The sequence below is a fragment of the Phaethon aethereus genome (assembly GCF_964289735.1).
Source record: "Phaethon aethereus genome assembly, chromosome: 12".
In the NCBI taxonomy this organism is placed as follows: Eukaryota; Metazoa; Chordata; class Aves; order Phaethontiformes; family Phaethontidae; genus Phaethon; species Phaethon aethereus.
This window is the reverse complement of record NC_138588.1, coordinates 11,168,999-11,190,861: the sequence shown is the minus strand read 5'-3', so window position 1 is coordinate 11,190,861 and position 21,863 is coordinate 11,168,999. Positions and strand designations below refer to the sequence as shown.

The window sequence follows — 21,863 nt, the reverse complement described above, 5'->3', positions numbered from 1 at the left end:
ACCAATACCAGAGCTTTAGGCATGAGCCAAGATAGAATTTCGCTGTGTGCCAGTAAATGCACATAGTGAAAAGGAATGGGAAGAAAAACACCAACATGTACCAGGAAAAATGGATCTTGCAGCACATGACTCGCTGCCAGAGACAAGGACAACTTGTTTTTAACTGACGGTTGTCCTTTCACTTAATGTAGTTCAACAGTGAGCCAGAGTTCCTGTAGGCAGGCCAGAGATGAGAACTGGTTTTGCCTCAGTGAGACACCTTTCAGAGCAAAGAAATAGCTCTCGGATCGGCAGCTCAACACAGTTCTCCAAGATGAGTGCTATACCCAGGATTCCAGATAAACTGAATACACTTGGTGTTAGTCTGCTCTGGGTACCGTGCTGGACCTCTTAATGCTCTTTAGCTTCAGCAGGAGACTCGCCTTTTGCTGTCTAAGTACAACTTCTAGTTCTGTATGGGGTTTGGCCCTTACTCACAGGTGCACTGCATTTCCCCCTGTCTGGTGGACTTTTATGGAGAGATGAGGTTGATGGGAACTTCGGGCTTGGGTGCCATACTGGTCTGAGCAATAGACCCTATAGTGGAAGTGGTGGCCTCCCTGTAAAGGTTTTATATAAAGGTAATTCACAGTGACAGCTGGTTTTAGAGAATTCAGGTTGTTCATGTTTTTTCCTTTAAATGACAGGGTTGGGATTCCTAAGGGAGGAGATGCTTAGGTTATTGCTGACAGGTGAAGCTTTTATTAAACAGAAATGTGCAAACTCATTTCCCATATTGTTTTTAACCTAATAGCCAATTATTGCCTATTTGTTCTTTTTTCAGATAGTTCTGTTGCTGCCTTAGCTGTTCAGTACTATGCCTGGCGATGACCACAGTCATACTCTGCTGAGCAGGCTGCTCCGTACGCAGCCATCAGGCCTGCATTCTTCAACAGGTTCATCAAGCCAGCCACGTAATGACGGAGCTGTTTGGTACCTGTAGAGTCCCACACCAGGCGTGTCTGAGCACCTTGCATTTGGCTTAGAAAATCTGTCCTTGCAGCAGTCCTGTGGGAGGGTTGTGGAGTCCCGGGGACTCACACGGCAGTTCACCAGTTGAAAAATAGTTTGGATTGGCTTCTCGTATCATCTGAGGTGAATGGCTAATCCTGGCAATCCAGGTATGGTTTAAGCTCTTGAGGTGAAAGCTGTTGGTGGGGAGCAGTGGGACTGTTCACAGCAGAACATCTGCTTTCATCAGAATTGTGGGGTTCACCAGCAGTCTTTCTGCATTAAAGGCTTTGTTGGAAGGTTCAGACATCCTCATACCTCTGCTCTGAAATCTTAGGTGTTTTACTCTTTCAGGTATCTACTTGCAAAGAAGAGTGTGGTGCTTGATTTTTGGCAGATAAAGATAAAATGTGTTCCAGTGGGTGGAAGTTGGACCCTGAATCAAGGCAGACATTTTTAAGCAAAGAAAAAAAAAAAAAGGGTGTGTGTGTAAAACAGCTTGGGTGGTGCTATCTGACCACTTCATTCCCTGGCAGAGGAGCTGTACGCTTTAGCTGCTGTTCTGTGGTACAGCCTTGCCAGTGTCAGCAGGGCTCGCCTGGCCACATCTTGCCTTCTGCACCAGCAGTGGTTGCTGAGTCACCCATGTCTGGTGGACACAAGCTGTCGTGCTTACTGCAAGCCATAGCAATCGAAATTCTCTGGCCCGCCTTACAGGAGGTCTGACAAAGTGACCGTAACAACCCTTTCTGCTGTAGAAATCTCTTGAGTTCCTGGTAGGCTAAGAAATGATATTATACTTGCATAGCTCAGTGGTGCTAAACCCGTCGTCTTTCGAGGCTTGCAAAACAGATACCTGAGAGAAGATGGTACTAATCATTGTCATAATGACAGCTCCTGTTTTTATGGTTTCTGCAAAGCCTGTTTGGGGTGACTTTCTTTTTTTTTAACCTATTTGGGGAAGAACAGACAAGCTTTTGGCACACGGTTCTACATTAAATCTCTTCAGTTTTGCTAGGCTCTGTTTATTTCTAGGGACCCTGTATATTGAACAGGCTGCCACCTGTTCCTGACGATTCCCTAGAATGGAAACTTGAACCAATGATTTTTGTAATGAATGTGCAATAAATCTGTGGAAAAGCTTCTCTGTTAATGACTCTTGATTGAATTCAGGTGGTTTTGACATACATGAATGAGGCTGTGTAGAGCTAGACAAGCCTGCCTGACAGGAAGTGCCTGTCTGATTGGTGTCTGGAAATGAAGCCTGAACAAGGACATTTAGCTGAGTGCTGGACCAGAGTACTAACAGCCCCCAGTGGACACTGAGAACTTCAAGGGCACAGCAGCTGGGGTGAGAAGTCTTCTGTGGTGAGGGGGAGAACAGATTTGTGACTGTGGAGGATATACCCAGGTGGAGATGAGCATGGCCAAAAAGAATAAGCTAAAAATGATGCTCTAGATTTCTCTATAGGGGCAATCAAGTGCTGCAAAAGGCCCCGGTTTGGTTTTTGTCCCTGGATGAACGAATGAGAAGCATGGGCATTCTGTAAAAATGTCTTTTAATATTTGAGACTGTAGCACATGCCTGAGTATTTCAAAAAGCCTCACCGTGTATGGTAGGCGCTAACCATTCACACACAAGGGAGGCGTATTTGATTATCCTGTGTCACAGACTTCATGTAGTGACAAGAATACTTGATTGTGAGATCCACTTCATGGTTGGAGTGTTTTCAGCTCTGTGTAGCAGCTGTACAGTGATTATGCCTTTTGCTATTTTTGTTTATCTTTGAGTTTCTAACTCCTCAGCAGATCCAAGAGTGGAATTAACGATTGCTCTGGAAAGGGGGTGTTCCCTAGACATCAAGTGGATGCTGGGGGAACCAGAGATCAGCTGCCACTGCTGCTTGGTGACAGTGTCACCTCTGGGAAGGATGGTATCCATTTCTAACTGGACAATTCTGGGATGCTGATGGATCTTGTGATCATAATGGTTTGCTGCTAAGATCCTGCCTAAGAGGACCGAAACTGTCATAAGGGCTCAGGCGTGGCAGCTGGTTGGGGTCAGGGTTGCTTTGCTCTCTTTCTTTGGAGGCGGCTGGTTTATAGGGGCTGTGGTGGTGCAGTTAATGCTGAAAGAGGGCATTGCTTAATGCAGGTTATGTGTAGATGTGGCAGCTACAGAACACGTTACGGGAGGGCAGTCCATGGGGGTATTGCTATTCCAGTATATATCCGTAGGATACCAGGTGTTTCCAAAGCAAAGCAGGGGTGGACGTAATGCTGGAAGTGCGAGTTGAATGCGTAAAGGTGCTGGGAAATATCTGCATTGAAAAATGACAGTCTGCAGTTCTCATAGTCCAGCAGGATGCCAATCCTCCTGGGGGGAATAGTAATTCTGATGTCTGGTGTCATCCCGCTGTGCAGGAATTCATACTTGTGCCTGTAGGCAAGAAACACAGACAAAAAACCTCAGGGCACCCTGGCTGCTCTTAAAGGGAAGCGCTTTGTGTGCACGGGTGTGTTTCAGGGTACGCTTCCTGCTTCGCAGTCCCATCCCTCCTTCATGCCCTGTGGTTACTGCCTCAGTCCCATCACTTCGCTGAGCAATGTCTGTGTTTGCTGACTGTCTCACCCCTGTAATAGGCCTCTTGTTTCATATCCCAGTCTGGCTCCAAATGGATGAGAGGTAGCCCTTGGATATGGACAAGGTCGGAGCGCAACGTGGGACTCTGTAGGCACTGTCACGGAGGGACTTGTCAAGATGACTCAGTCCCATCCTTCCAGGCCCTGCCGTGCTGCCCACTTGCTCCCTGAGGGCCTGTGGTACTGAGCCCTCTTTCCTGCAAAGTTACAGGAACTGCTCATGCCCACCTTCACAGCAGCAGTGAGGGGAGTGTAATTCCTTGGGCAGAGGATGCCTGATTAACGGTGTGGCTAGACATCCTCCAGACTATTTGACATAATTTTTCAAACCCCAATCTCTAAATGATGTTTCTGGCTGCTTTTCCAACAAGATCTCCCTGCTCAGCCGTGGCAGTATGGATGGGGAAGTTCCAGTCTTCATGCTTGCTTACTAGAGGTTGATGTGTTTTAATTACAATTCCTGGACTGTGGATTATTGGAGGCCAGGAAGGTGCTCTGTAAGGTAAGCAGCTTTGTCATGAGGGTCGCCTACTTACTGCCTATGTAGTCACTGTTTGAGTAATGCTGAGGTCCTTCAACATACTCAAACAGCTCTCCCTAGTGTAGCACGCTGCAACCAAAAATATAAGACACTTGTGGAAACGTGTGCCTTTCTGAGCAGAAATTAGAAGATTTATTCAGCTGAAGTAAGTTATCTGGCATTTCATAAGGGACAGCTTCTTCACTAACCACCTCCTCCACCCACACGACTCAAACCTGAGAAAATTTCCCTGCAGAAATGGGTATGACAGTGAGTGACTCAAACTGAGCAATGGCCCAGCTCCCTTTTCTCTCCGAAGTCCATGCTCATTGCTCCAGAAGAATGAGAACAAACTTCAATGTACTTTGTTGCTCAACGTAGCAAGGAAATCAAATTAGCCTGCCTGCAGTGTATGGGAGTCATTAGCTTAGTGGGTTTGGTCTCCCTCATTAAGCAGCGTTTCTTGCTGTGTGGGAGGTGAACGCCAGCACTGCTAAGGGATCTGACTATGCAGCAGCCCAACTGCTGGGGAGCCGAGAGCAGCAGGTGCCTGGGGAGGAGCGTGTGCCCCAGCCAACTGAGCTGCATCTAAAACCTCTCCCTGCATACCGGCAGGCAGAGGACAGGCAGATTTGGGCTCATGCTTTGCCATCCTTACCATCTGCTGACTGTGCATGCTGGAGATGCTCAGGTGGTGTCCAGGCTCCCTGTTCAAGGGAGCCCAGCAGCACCCTGGCAACTTGCAGGCTGAGCAGTGAGCCATTCAGACAGGCAGTAGGCAATACTCGGGGATGCCTGGGGGTGTGACTTGTTTTCTTGCTCCTGGATGCTTTACAGGGTACCCAAATCTCACATGGGAGTCAAAGGCAATGAATCTAATTTAACACTGTCCAGGGGAGAGGCAGCAGGTTTAACTGAGGCATAAGGGGAGCTGGCATTTATGCATGTAGGTATGGCCATTAGCTACTTCCATAGCTAGGAGAGAGATCAAAACCAGTTGCATACAACTGGGTTTAGCCAGATACGTAGTTTCTAGGTTATATGGATCTATTACTCTCTCTTCCCACTGGGGTTTTGGTGACCTAAAACAAGGCTGTAAAGCTAACTTCTCTAATGCTGATTTTATGCAGATTTGTTCCTGGGACTGCCTATTTCAGCGTGAGAATGTCATTAAGCAGTAGGATTTGGTTAAAGGTTCCAGTGTACTTCTAGCACTAGTTCACAGTGCCAACAGTGGAATGCCACAGGAACCTGGTTAAGTGCTTGGTCTGGGCTTTGATATAAAATCTTGCTGCCACCTACAAGTAGGAGCTCTCTGCTGCTCTGCCTGCAGTTGTATGTGTAGGAGGTGGTCCTGTAAGAGACCTGTAGCCTCCATAGCCCTTACCTTGATGGTGTGATGATATGCCTCATGCACCAGGATGAGTTGTTTGCCCCCAGATAACCATGTCTTGGAGTGTTTTCAAAAGCCACGCCGATTCTGTACTCTGTATCTTCCTCAACTTCCACCTCCCAGTAATGCTTTCCTGGAAATGGGATCAGACTGCCCAGGATCCCAATACACCTGTGGGAGATGGACAGGTATATATGCTTTGGCAGGGACTCTCTGCAATGCTGTTTAAAATGTTTAGGTATGTAATGTACCTGGGCATCACATACCAATAAACAAAAGCGTTTTTTGCTGTCTCCTCAGCAGTGCAACATGGATTTTTGACTACAGCAAAGTCCACGTGCTAAGGACCTGCATGGTTTCTCTGTGACACCTACCCCATTTTTTCCCTGTGGGTAGTTTTGTGCAAATGAGTGCACTGGGCACTTTCAGGAATAGGAAGAACAGCATCCTGTGCTGCCTGGGTTTTCTGGAAAACAGAGTGCTCTGGTGAACCCCAGTATAGCAGGGGAAAAAGGCTACAGATTTTGTATTTCCTTCACAAACAGCCCAGGGCTTTAAATGTCACTATCAGGAATTGAGCACTGTAATGGCATGAAACTCCTGGGGCAGTTGGGGAGGAGATGACCTGCCTATGCTATGTTTGGAGACACCAGCAAGAATTGAACATAGTAGGAGAGCTTGGAATATGTTTAGGTACCTGGGCCATGAAAAGTTTTAAGAGTAGACTGTGGGTCCTAGCCTTTATGATAGGAAACACGTAGAAGATGACTCTCTAAAAAGATGTGTAGGAGAGACAAAGACAATATACCACAGACAGGCCCTTCAGCTTGATTTATAAGCACAGTCTGAGAGTAAAAAGAGCTGGGCACTTTGAAGATGCAAGTCTGCAAAAAACCAGGTTCTGAAGCAAGAAAGCTGGGCAAAATAACCCATGCCAAATGCTTCTGAAGCACCCTAACTCTGATTAGGAGGGCAACATGAATCCTGTAAGACTACACCCCAGCTTTTGCCCAGAAAAGTACATGGTGTATTAGCTGTCATTGCTGTATCACAGGGGATAGCAGGTTTCAAATCACGCATTCGGTTTTGGATGGGGAGTCACAAACAACCTGCATGTTTCTGTGGTAGGGTCATCTAAAGTTGAAGATTACAATGGCAAAGGATGTTGCTGGCAGACACTCTGAGCTTGTCTACCTCTGGCTAATGCTGAGAAAGAGCTGCACTGAGCATTCGGAGGGCCTGATGTTTAAGGACAGGCATCCACAGCAAGATAGCTGTACTCTGTGCCACCTCAGCAGCAATCCCTTAAAGCAGGTGTACAGTTCATTACAAGTGCCTGTAGATGTCCTGGGAATAGCTTAAAGGCTGCTGAAATCAGGACTCAGGCTGTGCTGCTACAGCTTGAGAAGGAAAAGGAATGCTAAAAATGGATGGGTAAACATCTGTGAACAAAATATTACCATTGTAATGAGAGTTGCAAAGCCATCAAGGCAAACCTGAGTCAGACTGTAGGAGCTGCTGTGGTCAGGAAACACATTAGCCTTTTGGACATCACACAAACTTCAGAACGAAGAGTTTGCAATGTAATTCTAGCCCAGTCTAGCCCAGCTAGAGCTCAGTCTGGCCACAGTTGTAAAGGATAATAAAAAATGCTTCTACAAATATATTAACAACAAAAAGAGAGGCAAGGAGAATCTCCATCCCTTACTGGATATGGCGGGGAACATTGTCTCCAAGGACAAGGACAAGGTTGAGGTACTTAATGCCTTCTTTGCCTCAGTCTTTAATAGCCAGTCCAGGTATCTGCAGGGTATTCAGCCCCCTGAGCTGGAAGATGGAGATGGAGAGCACGATAACCCGCCCATAATCCAGGAGGAAGCAGTTAAGGACCTGTTAAACCACCTGGACACCCACAAGTCTATGGGGCCTGATGGGATCCACCCGAGAGTACTGAGAGAGCTGGCGGAGGAGCTTGCCAAGCCACTCTCCATCATTTATCAGCAGTCCCGGTTAACAGGGGAGGTCCCAGAAGACTGGAGGCTTGCTAGTGTGACACCCATCTACAAGAAAGGCCAGAAGGAGGATCCTGGGAACTACAGGCCTGTCAACCTGACCTCCGTACCGGGGAAGATTATGGAGCGGTTGGTCTTGAGAGTGCTCACAGGGCATGTGCAGGACAACCAAGGGGTCAGGCCCAGCCAGCATGGGTTCATGAAAGGCAGGTCCTGCTTGACCAACCTGATCTCCTTCTATGACCAGGTGACCCACCTAGTGGATGAGGGAAAGGCTGTGAGTGTTGTCTACCTGGACTTTAATAAAGCCTTTGACAGCGTCTCCCACAGCATTCTCCTGGAGAAACTGGCGGCTCGTGGCTTAGGTTTACTCTTTGCTGGGTGAGGAACTGGCTGGATGGCCGAGCCCAGAGAGTTGTGGTGAATGGCATTAAATCCAGCTGGTGGCCAGTCACAAGTGGTGTTCCCCAGGGCTCGGTCCTGGGGCCAGTCCTATTCAATATCTTTATAGATGACCTGGATGAGGGGATCGAGTGCTCCCTCAGTAAGTTTGCATATGACACCAAGTTTGGTGACAGTGTTGATCTGCTGGAGGGCAGGAGGGCTCTGCAGAGGGATCTGGACAGGCTGGATCGGTAGACAGAGGTCACCTGTATGAGGTTTAATAAGGCCAAGTGCTGGGTCCTGCACTTGGGCCACAACAACCCCATGCAACGCTACAGGCTTGGGGAGGAGTGGCTGGAGAGCTGCCCAGCAGAAAAGGGCCTGGGGGTGCTGGTTGACAGCCGGCTGAACATGAGCCGGCAGTGTGCCCAGGTGGCCAAGAAGACCAACAGCATCCTGGCCTGTATCAGGAATAGTGTGGCCAGCAGGAGTAGGGAAGTGATTGTGCCCCTGTACTCGGCACTGGTGAGTTCGCACCTTGAATACTGTGTTCAGTTTTGGGCCCCTCATTACAAGGACGATGCTGAGGTGCTGGAGCGTGTCCAAAGAAGGGCAACAAAGCTGGTGAGGGGTCTGGAGCACAAGTCTTATGAGGAATGGCTGAGGGAACTGGGGTTGTTTAGTCTGGAGAAGAGGAGGCTGAGGGGAGACCTTATCGCTCTCTACAACTACCTGAAAGGGGGTTGTGGCGACAAGGGCACTGGTCTCTTCTCCCAAGTAACCAGTGATAGGACGAGAGCAAATGGCCTCAAGTTACACCAGGGGAGGTTTAGATTGGATATTAGGAACAATTTCTTCACCGAGAGGGTGGTCAAGCATTGGAACAGGCTGCCCAGGGAGGTGGTGGAGTCACCATCTCTGGAAGCGTTCAAAAAACTTGTGGATGTGGCGCTTCAGGACATGGTTTAGGGAACATGGTGGCGCTGGATTGATGGTTGGACTTGATGATCTTGAAGGTCCTTTCCAACCTTAGTGATTCTGTGATTCTGTAATTTCCTTGTAGTATGACTGTTACTCATTTCAGCTTGGGAGCTCCTCTCTTGCCCCAGTATCTTGGCATGAAAGAGGCTTCCAAGAGTTCACAGTGGCATCAAAAACTCAGCCTCAGAGTTCAGAATGAGATGAGTGCCAGCTCTGGCTGTTTATGTGAAACATAAAAGCACCCTGTGGAAGTGGGATGAAATCCCATTTAGGCTTATCATGATGGCTTTAATGAAGAGAATCTTCTATCTCCTGTCTCTTTTCTAACAAGCCCTCTAGTAACATTGCATTTCCATGGAGGGACTAAGTTGTGGGCTTGTATTATTCTGTGTCTGCAGATGCCTGTCCTGATTATATGTTGTTTCCATGGTTCTGACTGGAAACATCCATTTCGGCAAGCTAAGTCTCTCATTTCAATGGCAAAGGGTTTATGCTGTTTTGAAAGTAAAATCTGTAGGCCCAAATAGTATCAGCTAGATCTTTTGACAAGAGATAAGTATTCAGATCCCTCTCCTTTCCTTAGCATTTACTTTGCCACTTAAATACCTGTTTAAATTTAGCTCAAGGTGCCCAAGATGTGTAAGCAGGTTTGTACGTAACTGTGGCTGGCTGCATCTGTAATCCTCTTTATGAACTTGCATTAACTTCCAAGTGATGCTTAAGTTCCAAAGAGCAGCTAGAGAGAGAGATATTTAAACTCACAAAATCAATGAAAGCTGTTGAAAGCCCCATTAGACACTTCCCAGCATCTATTAAAAAAAAAACAACAAAACAAGAAACAGACCAGCTGTGCTTTGAACTACACAAGCTTCTCTTAAAGAAGAGGGTCAGGTGTCCAAAGCACCAACAGGGTTTTTTGCTCATTCTGTAGTATTTGCTGTAGTGAACAAGTTTTACATAAAATGAGTGTTTGGTGGTTTCCATTGGACAGAGCTATATAAAACCAGCCCCCAAATCTCCACGTGTGAAACCGACACCAAGGAAGGATGGGCAAAGCCTCCTGCACATTATGCGCAAAGCTCTATCACCTTGGCAGCTTGTAGAGGAAGGGGTGGGAGAGAGGGAGCAACAGCCAGCAGAGAGGAGCAGCTCCTCAAGTCTTGGAAGTGTGCAAGTGCTGGATCACTGTAATTAAAAGAGAACCTAATAATTATGTTGTTTTTTTTTTTAAATCGGTGCTGTATTAAGAGTATATGGGGTTTGATTTTTGGGGGTTTTTTTGGTGACATTTTTCTGGGGGTTTTGAGCTGTGTAAAGAATTAAGTGGGAAGAAAGTTTTGGAATTTAATAGAAGTCAGTGTACACATCATACAAAGGGAGATGTTGTAAATAATATGTATTAGTCACCCTAGAAATTCACTGAAAAGAGCAGCAAGCCACAGGGAGTTCAGTAATGGTGCTCAGGAACGATAACCTCAGTGAAATTATGGGGCCTGGATAAATGGATATGGAGTTTTACTCTCCAAGAAACTGAGGAAAGCCTACCATTTCAAACTGAATAGTTATCTTAGGAGCCCAACTTGAAACACCTTAAAATAAATCTGATTTTCTAAAAGATGAGTAATCCATATTTTAAAAGGACCAACAAAGTTGTTTGCAGTTGTCTAAAACTGAAGACAATCTTAGTCAATTATGCAAAAACCAAGGCGGAAAAAAACACTATACACACATACAGTCTGGAAGTTTTACTTGGTTGGTGCCTGGCTTGAAGGTGAGGAGAGCTGCAATACCAAACTTTTTAGTGGATTTAAATTCAAGGTAGGGGTGTGTTGTGAGTGAAGCAGCCACAAAACACATGCATTATTTGTAACCAAAATTCTTTTGCGTACCTTGTAAAGCTGTTATCATAGACGGGCAGATCACACTCTGGGTTTTCCAGTTCATCGCATGCAATTGTAAATCCATCATCTAGAATCGCAAGTAAAGGATGGGCTGTGTCCTCGTTAAGGCAGAAGTAGGTGCCTGCAAGACAGGATGTCTGAGGATAACTCCAGCAACTCCTTATGGCATTAGGGTTTGCAGCAAGGGTGTGGTGAAATATTTGGATCTACAAAAAGATTAACCAGTGCTCTGGAAGGAGTCTGTGGCTGACGTTGAGAGGACAAGGTTGTCCATTTGGAGTTTTTCAAACAAATAGGTGTTTTACAGTTTAACACTGTTTAGTTACAGCCTTGTGAAAGGCAGAAAAGGGGCCTTAACCTGGTTTTGAACCCAGCCAGGGTTCAAAGATGCAGGCACTGCACAGGAAGTAGCTATTCAAAGATGAGGGGTCCTCCCTGCAATGGATTGTCCGGTTTCAAGTCATCTTCCTCTGAGCTGAAGTGATCTATTTTTAATCGCTGAAAGGAGAAGGGGGGCTTAAAGGCCTCTCCATGGCCTCACTCTTCCACATAAATGCTGGAGACAGTTTAAAGAGAAGGAACCTCTACAAAGGTGCCACATGCAGCATCCCTTATGCTTCAGCACCTCCTCATCAGATCAGCCCTCAGAGAGGTAAGTCAGCTAAGCCAGCCCAGGGTAAAAGTACTTCTGCCCTTCTCCCTTCAGAGACTTCACAAAGCAGGTCCGATGTGCTGTGCTCTGATGTGCAGCCACATGCGTCACAGCTGCTGTTTGTAGTCGGTGTTTGTGTATCCACCCCAGTAAGAATCAAAGGTCATTCCCAGTGTTGGAGGTGAGCGCTTGCAGCTGACAGATCAATTTGCCTCAGCTGCTTGCATAATGTAGACTCAGAGAAGATAAATCTCTCCATGCTAATCCCAAATGAAATCATTATGATCAAACTGCAAGTTACTTCAATGCAAATACAATACAATAACAGGGCAATTACAGGCATGTGCTGCTGAAAACAAACATACTGTGCAAGCAGAATTGGCAATTTCAAATACTGAGTTTGATTTAAGTAGTTGAAACACACACAAACAATGGTAACACAATGACAGTCTTCCTCTCCAGGGATTTAAGAATGACCATTTCTTTTCTGTGGTGTCACTGATGTGTAGCAGACAGGTGTCTTACTGAAACGTAGCCTTTCACAGGTTAGCGGATGTGTGGTCAGCTTCCTGAATATGCACAAATCGCAAACCTCTCACAGAAGGTAAGGGCAGAAGAGACACGGCTATGGTGTGATGGCATCTGTGAGTGATGTGTGAGGTTTGAGACACCCCAGTGAAGTTGCAGCATCATTACAGCAGTGGTGAAGATGAAAGCAGCTGTCTACCTGTAAGTCATTAAACCAAGCTTTGACTAGATGGTTGGGAGGGGAAGGGGCTTCTAACTTCCCTTTGGGGGAGAAGGTTAATCCTTGCCCAGTGTGGCACTGAGAGCAGAGATGATAATGCTATGTCAGTTACCTGAAGCAAAGCTTCCATCTGAAAGCTGGACTGCCTTTTTCCTGCTGAAAAAGGGAACCAGCCATCAGAGCTGCCCCAGCCAAGCTGGAGATGTTCTAATATATACAATGGAAGATTTTGCCTATCAAAATGACTCTGGAAAGTGCTGACTGTCTCAGACATATTTTCCAGCAGCATCAGCATCATTACAAGATAATCTCTGAAGTAAAATGAAATCCCACTACAACTTTCTTCATTAGTGTGTCAGTACTTGGCAAGCTGGCAACATCTGGGAGCATTGAGTTGATATTGTCCTTTAAAATGTTTAGAAATTAGTAACTTTCAAGTATCAAATGTACTGGACAGAAATAATTTTAAATAACAGAGCTAAAGCAATGCACTTATTGTTACAAAAAGTGTTTTTTTTCATTCCTGAAAGATTACAAGGTGTGTAATTAGATGTAAGAGATTAGGACCTGATCGAGAGGCCATTGAAACCAGCAGGAATCCTTCCCTTGAGATAATATATGCTACAATAGGCTGCTGGAGTTGTTCCAAGCTGTACAGTACCTGTGGTGTGTATCAGGACAGGTTCACTTCTTTCACTGGAACCACCCAGATTCAGGGCTCTAACACAGATGCGATAGCTTTGTGTTGGCTGGAGGTGAATTAGGACTTCACAGTTAGGAATCCCAACAATAGATCTACAGAAAATAAATCCATGGAAAATGATAGGGTAGAGGACAAAAGTAGGCCTTTGAGATTATTTTTCTGAAGAACAAAGAAGAAATTACATGATCAGCTCCTCTTGTAGCCCATCAACAACACTTTACCTTGTACTGTTGTCAGTTGCGGGAGCAAGAGATAGTCTGTGATAGACTATGCAGATTTTTACATTTGCTTCTGCCCTTTTCCCATACCCTGTATCGTGATTTTTTACTAACATTAATACAATTAATTTTACTAAGAGGAATGTTTATAAAAGTGAATTCACCAAAGGGTCATGGGTCCTTTCTTAGCGCTATCTGATGCCACGTGACTTAAAATGGTTTCATCTCTACAGGTCATGGGACTTGATAGAATAGTGACTTACTCAGTAATAATATCACCATTTTCTTCATCTGTCAGCTTGGACAATTCAACCATGTAGGAATCAACAGGGTTAATGTCTCTAGATTCCCAGCACACCAGTGCTGCATTTTCACAGCTTCGGATCTTTTTACTCTTTATGGTAGGTGGTGAAGGAGCTAAAAAGTAGGCAAAAGAACAATTCTAAGCTGTTGCTTGAAAATGTTTGCAACAAACATGCTTTGAAGACTTGAAAAATAGAACAAAGTTGTTTACTAATACTATATAATTAGAGAGACCTGCTTCCCCAATGGACCATAAACAGCAGGCAAGGCAATTAACAGTACTATTCAAAGACTTAATTTGGACTATAAACATCCCAAGAGGATTAATCAGAGAAGTAACATAGAGACTGATTACACAACCATTTTCTATCATTGGTTTTATCTTTGTCACAAAGGTGCATCTCTTCTCTGCTCAAAGATGTCAAAGACATCTGGAACAAGTACTTGAAGGTCTCACTCTAACTTGCTCAATTTGATGTCAAGATTTCACAAAATGCACTTGACTGAACTGCAGTTACAAAGGGCAGCAGAGCAGGTGAATCCACAAAATACCTACGGGCCAATAAAAGGAGAGCTGGCATCCACCTGGCAGAACTGGGAGACTTGAGCCTTATTTCCAGCTCTTCTACATGCTTGCATTTAAATAAGTTATTTTGTCTCTATGCTTCTGTTTCTTCAACTCTAAAACAGGGACAATTGGCGTGACACACTCTCCAAATAAAAGTAGGAAATCCCCTTGCAGTCAGTAGACTAACATCAGAAGAAATAAAGTGCCCAGAAAGCGTTACTGGCATAAAACTCAGAGATGACTGTGAATTTTACTATGAAGGTCACATAGTTGTATGAATAAAATATTTTTACCTGTTACATAAACTGCTCTTTCACTTGGTGGACTGATACCAGAGGCATTTAAAGCACTGACCCAAAATTCATACTGTGTATTCGGCAACAGATTAGTAATGGTGCAGTATGTTTCTTTGACTTTTAGCGTATGCTCTGAAATGAAAACAACAAAGCATTTACAGTGCCTTTACACAGTTACTCACTCTTCCCCCAAAGCTGCCTCAAATAATGGAGTTGAGGTGCATTGTTTTGTGTGCCGAGTTCCAGAGAGCTCCTTGTGCTTCATATCCTTTGATTAACTGTCAGGTTGTTTCACCATGCCTTCCTCTAAGGAGGCATAAATCAGATAATGCATCAGCTTCTGAAGGGGCCACATCACTCAGAAGAAAAACACACAGAAGGAAAGGTCACCTACTTGTCACTGAATTTTTTCTAAAAAGACCCTGCATGTTCCCATTCCAGGCATGCTGTCTGGTCAGCTCATCTCAGCAGTGGAACAAGAGACGAAGCTATTTCCCTACTCATTTCTCATTCTTCATCTTATAAAATTAGGATGGGTTCTGTTTTTCTTTCTGAACTTTGGCACTCTACCGGTTTCTGCTTTTGCTGGGAAGTGACTGGGTGTTTTCAGTAAAATGTTCTGCAAGAATATTACTAGCAAAGGCAGTTTTGTTGCAAGGCTGGGACATTTTAGGATGGTTCTGTGGTTCTTTTTTTGTGCGTGTGGGTGATGGGGAGGTACAGCCTATTATTAGCACTGAGATAGACTGCAAAGTAACTGTGAGGGTTTCAGTGGGCGTGCTGATAACATGATTTGCTCTCTAGAAATACTGTGCTTTGCAGTCGATGCAGCACATGTGTGTCTAACGCAGTGCCCGCCCTCCAGGAAAGGAAATGCTACTGTTGAGACCTGGCTCCATTCACTGTCCCCTTCCCACTCCTGCTATCCCAGCTGCTGCCCCATCCTGTCTTTGCTCCTGTGATGGGTCCTGCTGCAGCTGGCAGCATGGCAGACCTGTCAAGGGAAGAGTGACAAAGCCAGAAGCATGAAATGTGGTGGCAGATATGACAGTTTTGGTGGCAGAAAGAGTGCACAGAAAGTGCAGTGGTTGCCACAGCAAGTCCAGAGGCACTTTGGAACCAGCTGCTTTTGCCAATGGAGTGCTGAGGTGTCCCCTTGTCCTTACCTGCTTGTTCATCACTGTGTCTCTCATTGCTCACTGGTTTATAGCACAGTTGGTAGCACTCAACAGTGTCATCTGAGAAAAGGCCCCAGCAAACTCTTAGTGAGGTGCCAGTCGCTGCATTGGGAGCCTGGGGATTGATCACAGGGGCACAAGGAGCTGGAGAGGGGAAAACAGGTCAGGTTTTGAGTGTATAAGCATGGTACATTGTTCATAGGCAAACACCTCTCCTCTCACAAAGGTGTTTGCACAAAGCCTAGGCATTGAATAGAGTCATATTCCTCCCACATGGAGAAAAGTGAGAAGCTGACCCTGTAAAGAGTTGCAGATAATAATCAGGTCACTGGTATATGAACTAGTTTGCTTCAAATCAAAATCAAAACAAAACAACACATAAATAAGCCTCAGCCTAACCCTTCTCTGTAAACTTGACCTCCCCTGCCCCTGAGGACTGCTGTTCCCCTGTGAGCTAGTACGGCTCTGCAGAGCAACTTCTGACACGCACTGAACTGCTGTGGACCAACCCCGGGGCTGAGGAGCCTCTGGAGGAAAGATGAGGGAAAAACTGTATAACATGGGGTCAGCAGCACAGGCAAACAAATAGCAAATGCTATTTTACTTTAAGAAAAGACAAAGTATGGGCATAAAAAAATGCATATTGTTCTTTCTGACCATTTGTGGTATGACAGAAAAGATTTAAAATCTTTTGTATTTTTATTTTTTTTAATTATTAGAAATTTCTTTGGGTTTTGCTCTGTTTCCTGTGGAAAATAGGAAAAAAGTTTGTTAAACATCAGAGGAACAAGCCACTGAAATCTGGTTATCAAGAGAAGCTGTGCAGGTTGTTTAAAGCAGTCTGGTGTCCCTCTCTACCTTGTTCAAGCAACTACAAGGTAAGACAAGTTATCACCAGTTAAGCATGCCTGACCCCTCAACAGAAGTCTTCTTAGGAAATCACTCAGCAAAAGCAGGGAAGACCAAACTTGGCAGTTCTGGTAATCTTATACTGAAAACAAATGAAAAAAAAAAATCCAAAAAGAGCTTCCAACGTCTCTGAATATACAGGCAAACAAAAAAATCTAGAGGGAAAGCTAGGGAGAAGCTAATTCTGCTTTTGCAGTTCTCCTTTAAAAGGAGTAATGGACTTCTGTTTAATACATATCCTTAATTAAATGTAAATAGGTCTGAAATAATGATCAGATAGGAAGAGTACCTGGAATAGTATTAATGGAGTTCATTAGTTGTTCAACTTCAGAGAAATCTATGACCCGCTCTTCAAAGTCTGGCAGTGTTGAAAGCTCTAAATCCACTTCTTTCTTTAAGAATTCTTCCAGCCTGTAATTGTAGGGAAAAATGTGTCTAATTGGAAGTACCATAGTGTTGGAGATACCTTTCTACGATACCTATTGGTAAGAGGAAAAGAACAACAAACTCTAAAATAACAGCTATTTCCTTAAAATAATGTTTTCATAGCTGTACAAAGCTCAGCCTCCCCAAGCCCTTTGCTTGGAGATACACGGCCATGCATCAGATCAGCGCTCCAAGATGCCAAACAGAGCTGGATGCTGATGGGACTGAGGGACCACGCTTTGTGTGCCCCAGTCATGCAGCGACCTGGCTGCTGCACACTGTGCTCCGACTAAGCAGGTGAGCAAGATTTCCCCAGCACCCCTCTGTGGGAAGCAAGCTATTCACTCCATGATTTGTATAATTTTGAATTTGTGACACTTACTAATTCAGGACCTCATGGTTCTAGGTGTTGTAAATTTGAAACAAAGGGGTATCTTTTCTCTGTGTTTTCATAAACAATGACAGTCAATTTAAATGTATATTTTTTGTAATTGATTTAGTGTGCCTTAAAATTTCTTCCAAATGCTCCAAGATCTTTCAGTATCTGTTTTGAGCTCCCACAGCTTGACTTTCTACCCCTCTATATTAATGCATAAATAAGCCTGTTACTAATCTATTTAGGGAGCTCAGTTTTAGGCAGACTTATATCCAGAGCATTTCTCTCAAGATCTTTAGCAATCCTGTTTCTCAGTCACTGAAATTAGTTCCTTATGAGTAAGCTGAAAACAGTCATTCATTCATGTTCTAACTCTCCTTTTGGGTTTTTTAAATTGTCTCAAACCTAATTTTGAGTGTTAAACTTGTTAGAGCAACTTTTCCTGCTGCAGTTTAAACCAGAAATACTAAAGATTTCAATAACTCTAGTAGCTTAGATAACACTTATGTGCCTGAATGGAGTCTAAAACATGCAAGTGTCTCCAATAACAGGTCCAATTAGCCGGAAGAAATGTGACACAAAATCTCAGTGATACTGTGATACTACCTGTCAACCATGGTTACTGCTGCCTGTACAAAAAAAGAAAGAGAGTGTTAAAGACAGAAAAGATAAATTTCTTGCATTAGTCTACTTCATGCTGTTGATCTGTATTACATGAATGGTTCCAAATGCCTAGCGTGCCCTAATGCCAGTTTGCTTAGAGTGAGCTAACTGGCTCTCACCCAGCTCCAAGAACAAAGACGTGCCTCACTCTCCATTCAAATGAACAGATCTTGGCTGAATTTACAGTAAGACAACGTGCAGAATCAGGCAGTGACCAGTGTCTGTCTACCCATCTAGACTCTAGACTGTGTTCTTCTTTGAGTGTCCAAAGTGCCAACAGATACTTCACAAACAAAAACCAATTGCTAGGGAAAAGAACTTAGCAAAATTATCTGCATTGGAGGGAGTCCAAGCAGTTCACGTTACTGGAAGGCAGATGTACTGTCCCTGGAGAAACCTAGGCAGCTGAGAGCTCATGACCAAGAGCTATTCACTTCTTGGTGAATAATGGTTCCTAGGGGTGATATAAAACTGTTTAAGAGCTTAGGAGAAAATAAGGTTATTCCAGAGCTGCAAAGGAATGGGAAAAGTCAGCTCATGCAAAGAACTCAGCAGGTTGGAGTGACACAGCAAGCTGATCCACTGGAGCAGACGGGAGGTGTTAGATCTGTTTACTGTCCAGTTCAGAAGTTACTGTGTCTGTGCTATAGAAACGTTCCCTCCCACCTGAGTCACAGAACAGCTCACATTAGAGCAATCACTCATCAGAAGTGAAAATTCTCAATTTTTTTCCAATTATTTTTCTACTTGCTAAAGAAAAGTAACTTCTTGACACCTCCTCAAAAGTGGGATTCATCCATCACTTTGCAGGAGCTCCTGATGTATTTAGTTTGGAGCCTCCTGTTCAGGTGAACTTTCCAACAAAATGAGCAAGAAAAAGAAACATCTTCCATAGTGGTTGCATCAGCCTGCCTGCTGTGAGCCCAGAATAGAGCAAGTGTGCTGAGCCTGCATGAGGCAATGAACGCTAAGTGCGTCCAGAGTTTCTGGAGATAAGCCTTTTAGGGAGGTATCTTCTCTCTAAACCCCAGTGAGACTCACAAATCATTGAGCATCCAAGTTACAAACTTCTGCTGCTGCTTCTGCATTTTGGCCCCATTGTGTTGCCCCAATAAATCAATGCCACCATACCAAGCACCTGGAGCAGTGACAGCACCATGGACCGAGCACCCCAAATGCTCTCTAGCAATAAAACCATTTGGGACTTCCCAGCTAGGGACTACTTGCAAGCAGCAAAGAGCATTTAGAAAGGGCCTTGCCAGTTAAAACTCTTTACCTTCATAAAATCGGCTTTGTCATTTTCCAGGTAAAGCTCCTGGGTTGCATCTGTCAACTCCTTGCAGCTGTCGAGATGTTCCCCACAACTGACCAGCTGCCCATATAAAGCTTCCAGCTTCTGTCTCTTCTCTTCCCCCAGTGCTTCCAACTGTTCTTTGTACTTCTGAGCAAGCACTTGCACTGCATCGTTGTAATGCACCTCGAAGTTCTGCTCTTGCCTCCCAAAGTTTTCCTGCAAGGCATTTGGGGGTTTGTTCCTTGGTGTCAGGCCTGATCCACAGGTCAGCCAGAGAAAAATCTTACGCAGGTCTGCCTAAAATTCTTCTTGCCAGGGAGGCAATGCCAGTACACAGAAGCTGTAATTTCACTAATTTGCATTTTTAGGGGTTTATTCTAATCATTCACCACTACTGAGGCACAAGAGAGCGTTGGATTTGGTTCCAGACATAACAGCATCAGAAATTATAATAAAAACAATGATGCAAGGCAACTGTCTCCAACCTAAGACCAGGGAGCACAACTAGGGATATATCCTAGTCATAATCTCACAAGTGTTTCCACCAACTCAGTCAAGCACATCCTTCCATGAGAGAAACCATAGCAACCCAGTGGGATCCATGGATTCACACTGTGGGAGCTGAGCAGCTAATGCTGGTATCCTCACTCACTGCTAGAGAAAGCATTAGGAAGATTTAAGGAGCAGGCAAGTCTTTATTGACAGCAGCTGCCCGCTGCTCAGGCACCTATGTCCATCTGTGCCACATGCAGCAGAGAAAAGACAGTAGGTGCCTTGAATTACTGCTTCAGTTTGACTTGCTGCCAGCTGGGCCAAACTGACATCAGCCGAGCAGGAGCACAACCCTTGAGATGCTGTAGCTCAGTGCAGCTGGTCCAAGGGTTTGCCTGTATCTGGCACTTCTGTAAATGAAACCAAGTGAGCACAAGGGGTACACTCTGGATGGAATAGTTAGATCACAGGTCCTTGGCCATTTAAAACCAAGATAACCTGAGTGGGGGTCATGTTATTTCTGACTGCAAGTGTCTATGCAAATGCTTAATGTGGTTTTACTAGCCAACTTAAAAAATTCTTTAGGATTAATTTTTTTGAGTACCTCAGTCTAGGCAAACACCAAGTAACTCTGTGCTCTGTTACCATAATTACTCACCTCATTACCAACTGAACACTATGACTGTCAAAACTGTTCTAACCCTAGTACCACAAAGTTAGCCCAAGAAAAAATGCCTTACCTCAACAGTGATGAAGATTTCCTCCAAGTGACTGGCAAAGTTTTCCATCTGAGCAATCTGCTCTTCCAACTTGCATATGTTTTTATGAATCTCCTCCTACCAAAACACCCAGTGTGATTCTTAGTATGTCTGAACACTGTTTTAGAGGCATCATAGTACACCTTTATTACTCTTACCTTTTCGCTTTCCACGGCACTGGGGAGCTGAGCCACCTCGTGATCCTTGTGCTCACCAAACAGTTTGTCAAAAGCTCGGATTGGCATCTTGCAGGTAGAGCAAAAAACATCTGCTGCTTCCTCCTCCTCACTGACAGCCTGACTGCTCCACTCATCTGATATGCCGCTGCTGCTAAGGCCCTCTCTGGACCATGTGTGGCTCTCAGCCTCATCCTCTGCTCTGGCTTTGCTCTGGTGTTCATTTTGAGAAGCCTTGCCAGGAAGTCCCTGTTGCTTTGTGCTTTGACTTTGATCTTTCACTGGAGAGCTGCTTTTTGATGCATTATATACAGAGCCTTGTGATCCTACTTTTTCTGTGCAAGCAGGTGGCCATCTGCCCTCCACCATCTCCAGATGTCCTCCAAGAAGCTCAAGCTCTTTTTCTCTATCCTCATCAAGTCCATACATCTTAGCCAACTCTGCAACCTCCTTTTCCAAGTCATATCCAGCTTCCCGTGGGCACTGAAATTTTTTGCTACTCAATGCAGATTCCCTTCTGGTATCTCCCAGAGATCTCTCTCTTTGACCAAATGGCTCTTCAGGAAAGATATCAAACCTCTCCCTTGATCCATAAAGATCCATGTGATAAAATATCAAGCCTTCAGCCTCAGTCTCACTAGACTCTGGAACTGGTGGGGAAGCTGAACGACTGGGCGACTGGTCACCAGTTTCATACTCTTTTGTGCTGCCAGATCTGGATGACATTGGTATCTTCAGTGAGGCTTTTGAGATGACAAGTCTCAATCCTGTAAAAGGAAAAAAAATCCTTAGCTACATGCTTAGATGTCAAACATGAGTTTTCCTTGCTTAAAAATACATAAATGGAATAGGTTTGGCTGAGGACTGCTGGAGGTAGGAGGTAGGCATGGGAGAGACCAAAGCCGGTAGCTTCACTTCCTAAGTGAAACTTCTGAAGTGAAGCCATGGGAAGCTTGTTTTTTCTCACCTCCATGCAAAGCATGGCAGAGCACTGTCTCTGGTGTGCATCTTATGTTAACTGAGTGGCTCACCTGTGACCCTGATGTCTGATTTCCAAACTGTGGAGTAATCCTGTCCTCAGCTCAACACTGTGACTGTGCTGTTCTGTGCAACTGGAAATGGCCTGATTTGAAGTCTGCTCACCCTTCAGCTGCTGTCAGCTTTCTGAACTGTCAGTCAGGCATACTGTAGGATGCCCTCTTTTGTCACCACTGATGCCACATAACACACTAGTAAATGCCCCAAAATATCATGTTCTGGATTTTTCAGGTTGCCATTC

At 44.8% G+C, this 21,863-nt stretch overlaps 1 protein-coding gene across 1 annotated transcript; it reads right to left on the bottom strand.

Annotated features, from left to right (window-relative positions):
• Positions 1-3,177: 3,177 nt before the first annotated feature.
• FSD2 (fibronectin type III and SPRY domain containing 2) lies at positions 3,178-21,310 on the bottom strand (the record flags this gene model as incomplete). Its single annotated transcript, XM_082005116.1, has 12 exons — positions 3,178-3,430; positions 5,541-5,717; positions 10,813-10,945; positions 12,886-13,019; positions 13,409-13,562; positions 14,310-14,444; positions 15,479-15,634; positions 16,689-16,810; positions 17,808-17,830; positions 19,141-19,374; positions 20,391-20,486; positions 20,567-21,310. The coding sequence occupies 12 exons, from the start codon at positions 21,308-21,310 to the stop codon at positions 3,178-3,180; spliced, it is 2,361 nt and encodes a 786-aa protein (XP_081861242.1).
• Between the last annotated feature and the right edge of the window lie 553 nt (positions 21,311-21,863).